A 5,000-nucleotide genomic window follows, 5' to 3' on the forward strand; every position below is an offset into this window, starting at 1 on the left:
TCTCAGTTTAATTAACTAACAGCTAACGACCATATCATCTATGCCAAAGCATGACAGTCCAAAATTGTAGGCTTCTTCACAGTAAAATATGCTGGTGATATAATCTTGATTTGGGTTTCTTCCAGTTCATTTCCTCTACATCTCAGTAGCTTGAGATTTGTTCTTAATTTGACTCTGTGCTAATTCCCTAGGCAATATACAGTATTTATAAGAGAATTGACCCATAGTTTGATTGGTATATAATGTATGAGGCGGTTTGATTTTTGTTGTTGTTGTTGTTGTATTGAGCAATGTTCATTTCTAGAAGCTGCACTAGGGAACGTTTAAAAAAAAAAAAAAACACACACATTTTGTCCAATCTGTATGGTACAATGTACAATTGGGGTGGTTGTATTTTGTCTCCCTGCTCTTCTATTGAGACATTTAGATCGTGTCAAAGGTCATGTCTCACCTAGACTCAGGATCTGACACAAATTTTCAATTCATTCAATTTATCCCCTGAGCAAGCAGGCAGGCTCTATTTAGCTCAATGGTAAAAAATGTCAGCACTTGCGCAGGACACCTGGTTCAAATCCGGGGTAGAAGAGGAAAGTTACATAGTGCAGCTTTAATCACAACACTAAAGGCCTTTGCACACAGGGTGCGATTAGTCAATCAGTTTTTACCGCATGCGAAAAGACGCACGAATCGAACTGGGTTCAATTGAAAAAAAAAACGCATCGCATCGCCGCATCGCCGCATCGCCGCACGGGGTGTGCATGAGGTCATTGAGAACCATGTGTTCATTTAAAAAATTATATTGTCCGTTTTTTCCGTGCGGAAAATCGCACCCTGTCTGCAAAGGCCTTAACTCTGTTACAAACTTCAATCATGATGTGGCTGTATGGGAATGATAGATGTGTTGATGTTTACCCTCTAGAGTCTAGACATTGTAATCAATATAGAGTTTACTGCTTGTGGAGAGAAAATACGTCTTTTGTTATTATCAGATAATTAATCTGACAATAATAATGTAGTCTATATGTGTAGACATGAAAGCGATGCATGCCGAAGCGTGTGCGTGTGCGTGTGTGTGTGTGTGTGTGTGTGTGTGTGTGTGTGTGTGTGTGTGTGTGTGTGTGTGTGTGTGTGTGTGTGTGTGTGTGTGTGTGTGTGTGTGTGTGTGTGTGTGTGTGTGTGTGTGTGTGTGCGTGCACTCACACAGAAGTGGCTACATCTGTGCGTTTACATGACTTACGTGTGTGTAGACATGTGTAGGAGTGCATTGCAATTAGTGTAACAGTATAGGATGTGTGTGTGTTATTATCTAGAAATGTCCAAAGCATTGTAGAGGACAATGTTTTGCCGATGACCTTTCGGTGAGCCTGACATTGACCACCTAACATTATTTGTGTGCGTGTGTGTGTCTGTGCCTGTGTGTGTGTGTGTGTGTGTGTGTGTGTGTGTGTGTAGTCAAGGGGTGATCACCATGCAGGCTTTATCAGAAGAAGACCGCAGGCTGTGGATGGAAGCCATGGACGGGAGAGAACCAGTACGTTACCACGGTTACCTGACTGTACACCCATATGTGCGTGTGTGTGTGTGTGTGTGTGTGTGTGTGTGTGCGCTTGTATTTCTAATACTTGTGAGGGCCTAATGTCCCTCGTAGTAGAATTTGAGAAATAGACATTGTGAGGAACATTTCCCTGGTCCTCACAAGATAAATGGTTGTTTTAAGGTTAACCCATTAAAACCGGGAAAGCGTCTGTCTGTGTCATTTTAGATTTTAGCGTTGGCTATTCAAAAATAGCAGATCTACAAGCTCACAGTGCGGCACGAAGTGACGTGCTGTGAGCTTGTAGATCTGCTTGTAAATTTGCTTGTACATGCTTGTATTTTTTTTTACATTTTTGAAAAATCCAGAAAAAAATATTTCCAATTACGAAAAAGTGTGAGAACTACTGATTTAGAAGGCATTTGTAGAATAGGCATCAGGTCTTAAAGTGTTAAAACTGAGTTAGGCTTACAATTTGGATAAGGTTCAAGTTAGGATGAGGTGTTTCGGGGTTAGGGTTAGAGGTCGGGGCTAGAGTCACGCCTGACTTAGGTGCGTGGCACCGTGGCAGTGTCATGCGTTGCGACTCGTTTTGAGCTTGTAGATCTGCTATTTGTGCTGAATGGTCCCCCCCAAGAATAGACACGATGGGGTTCAAGCGGTTAGAATGTTGACGTCCTCACAAGTTTAGTAATACGAGCATGTACCTGTGTGTGTGTGTGTGTGTGTGTTTCTGAGAAAAGCAGGAAAGACAGGACAGAGTGTGCTCTGCTGTGAGCGCCATGGAGGAGGGAGGGCTGTCACCATCATGACATTTTACTGAATCATTAACCACTTAAACCCGACGTCCCTCAGGGCTCTCCACTAGTGACTTTTCTGTTTTCGCTCTACATTAAACGTCTTGGCTGAAAATGGTCCGATCTACAAGCCCACTCGGCAATGCAATGTGTCCAGTTGTAGTTGGATCTTGACGCGTTGTAGATCTGCGAAGGTTTTTTTCCCCAGAATGCGGTGCTGGGGTTTAATGCACTTATTTATACAAATAAGTGCAATTCACGATTTAATTGTGTTTTTGGCATAGAATTCTGGAACATAAAAAAATTCATTTCTGTTTGCCTTTTAGGCTTTGCAAACAACAATTGCACATGGCAGATATGACAAATAACTTTAATATAAGCTAGACAGAAATGACTGTCAATGACCAGTACCAATAATCAAAATAAATAATGTACTATGGTCAAAAAAGGCTATATTTAATAATTGTATACTTTATAATTTAAATAGTGGAAATAGCTGATCTATCAGCTCACAAGGTGTCACATCACAAAGCGTAGTGAGCTTGTAGATCACATTTTTCAACAGATGCATTTATACAGATGAATGCACAATAATAGCGATGATCTCAAATAATTGCCATCAGGCGCTTATATAATAACTGTGACAGGCCCGAGGAGAGACAATGAGAGAACCAGAGACGGGGAGAAAGACGCACACAGAGACAGACAGAGAGACAAATGACACATGAATCACTCCTCACTGTACTTATTATCCTGCTTATTACATGGCTACTTATGACCAAAATATGTGCGTGCAAAGTTCCACGCCAATCGGATGCTGCGTTTATGATTTGGGGCATTTTGTTCAAAACAAGCCACTCCTGCAAACTCTACATGCCAATCTCAGCCAATCAGGATGGATCATGAAAAATCGGACAGATCCATGTTGATCTCATAACTATAGAGATCACGTGTACCGATTTGCGTGATGTTTGGACAAAATCTGTAGCAGTAATATCAAGAAATATGTTTAGCAAAAATTGGCCTCCTGGTGGCGCTATTAAAGGCTGTATCACTTGGTCCTCTCCTTTTTGCCCTCTACACCAAATCCCTGCATCGAAAACAGCTGATTTCTTGTACAAGCGCTGTGATGTGCTGTGAACTTGTAGATCTGCTGTTTTCACCGATTGTTCGTCTATTATGACATGCCCAGAATAGGTTTCATGTGATTTAAATCTCACAAAAAGTGGCCCAGTACCGATAATGTTTCCATTTTGACTGTTCGCAGGTGTACAACTTGAACCGAGACAACCAGACCGAAGGCAGTAAGTCCCGTTCATCAGCTTGTTCATCACTGTTTCTAAGCTATCACTGTATAGTCTGAGCCTTTCTGCCGTAACGGCAGACATTTCACTCGGGACTCAAGCCGCAGGACAAGACACAAAACACACGCAAGCAAAGACATGTAGACGCGCTATCTTGTGCACTAAGACAGTGGTTCTCAACCAGTGTTAATTTTGACAGCAAATTCTGATTTAGTCTGTCTTTTGAATAACACACCATTTAGTTTTAGTACCATTTTAGTTATTTTAGCTATTTTCACAATATTTATCTGTGGAACCGATACTGTCTTATACCAAGACAATTGGCCCTGTGTTCGTGGGCGGGAAGCCAGGCGGGGGGAGGGTGAAATTTGTCACTGCACGTAATCCTACGGGCTGGGTGGGCGACACCTGTCAGCAGGGAGTGTTGGGCGGGAGGAGTAGGACGGAGGCTCTACGTCCTCCCGGTGGGGGCTCCTCACTGGCAGGAGAGTCAGTAGGATAACAGTCTTGCATAGCCAGACCTTTCACAGCTCCGCTCCACTCCGCATGAGAGAGACAGGCAGAGAGAGAGCTATGGAGCGGCTGGCTATGTGAGACTAGTAGGATACAACAGCAGGGACAACACACAGAAAAGAGTGAGGGGACAAATTAATTGGCGTAACGACTAAATTGGGGAGAAAAACGGTTAAAAGAAAACGTTTGATACCAATTGGTCCAGCGGTTTGCCAGATTAGCTCCGCACGCACAGACAGACATGGGTGAAAATATAATCTCCTCATAACGTATTACAATAGAGCGGTGCTGTAGAATATAGTATGATTCAATCACAGTGTAATTTAGACACAAAGCGACACATTCAACACAAAGTTCCGTTTTCGATTCTCAAGTGAGGGTTACGAGGTACAATCCAATAACAACTAGGGCTGTCACGATTACAAGATTTACGTTGACGATTAATTGTCATGCAAATAATTGCGATTAACAATTTAATTGTGTTTCTGTCGTTGAAAACTGGAGCTGGTGAATAAAATGCACAGGGCAGATATGACAAATAACTTGAATATACAAGAAATAATAATAATTTTATAAAATAAAAATAAAAATAGCGTAAATAGCTTATCTACAAGCTTACAAGCTTTTAGATTGGTATTTCTGCATTTTTATATTTGAAAATTACTTTTTCATCATGGAAACGATTTTGACGATTATGCAAAAATAACCGTGATTATCTCAAATAATTGCGATTAGACGATTATGTAATAATTGTGACAGGCCTAATAACAACACACATCTGTGCATTAGAGCATTGTTGATTTTTCCTCTCTCTTCTCTCTCTCTCTCTCTCTCTCTCTCTCTCTCTCTCTC

At 41.5% G+C, this 5,000-nt stretch overlaps 1 protein-coding gene across 2 annotated transcripts in view; it reads left to right on the plus strand.

Annotated features, from left to right (window-relative positions):
* LOC308091143 (rho GTPase-activating protein 26-like) overlaps positions 1-5,000 on the plus strand; it is a 154,896-nt gene that overhangs the window by 99,372 nt on the left and 50,524 nt on the right. For both annotated transcript variants that reach the window (XM_080436523.1, XM_080436524.1), the window contains exons 11-12: positions 1,453-1,531; positions 3,599-3,635. In XM_080436523.1, the coding sequence (XP_080292649.1) occupies positions 1,453-1,531; positions 3,599-3,635 (116 nt within the window). The remainder of the gene's footprint in view (positions 1-1,452; positions 1,532-3,598; positions 3,636-5,000) is intronic.

The sequence above is a fragment of the Gymnoscopelus braueri genome (assembly GCF_963280865.1).
Source record: "Gymnoscopelus braueri genome assembly, chromosome: 8".
NCBI lineage: Eukaryota > Metazoa > Chordata > Actinopteri > Myctophiformes > Myctophidae > Gymnoscopelus > Gymnoscopelus braueri.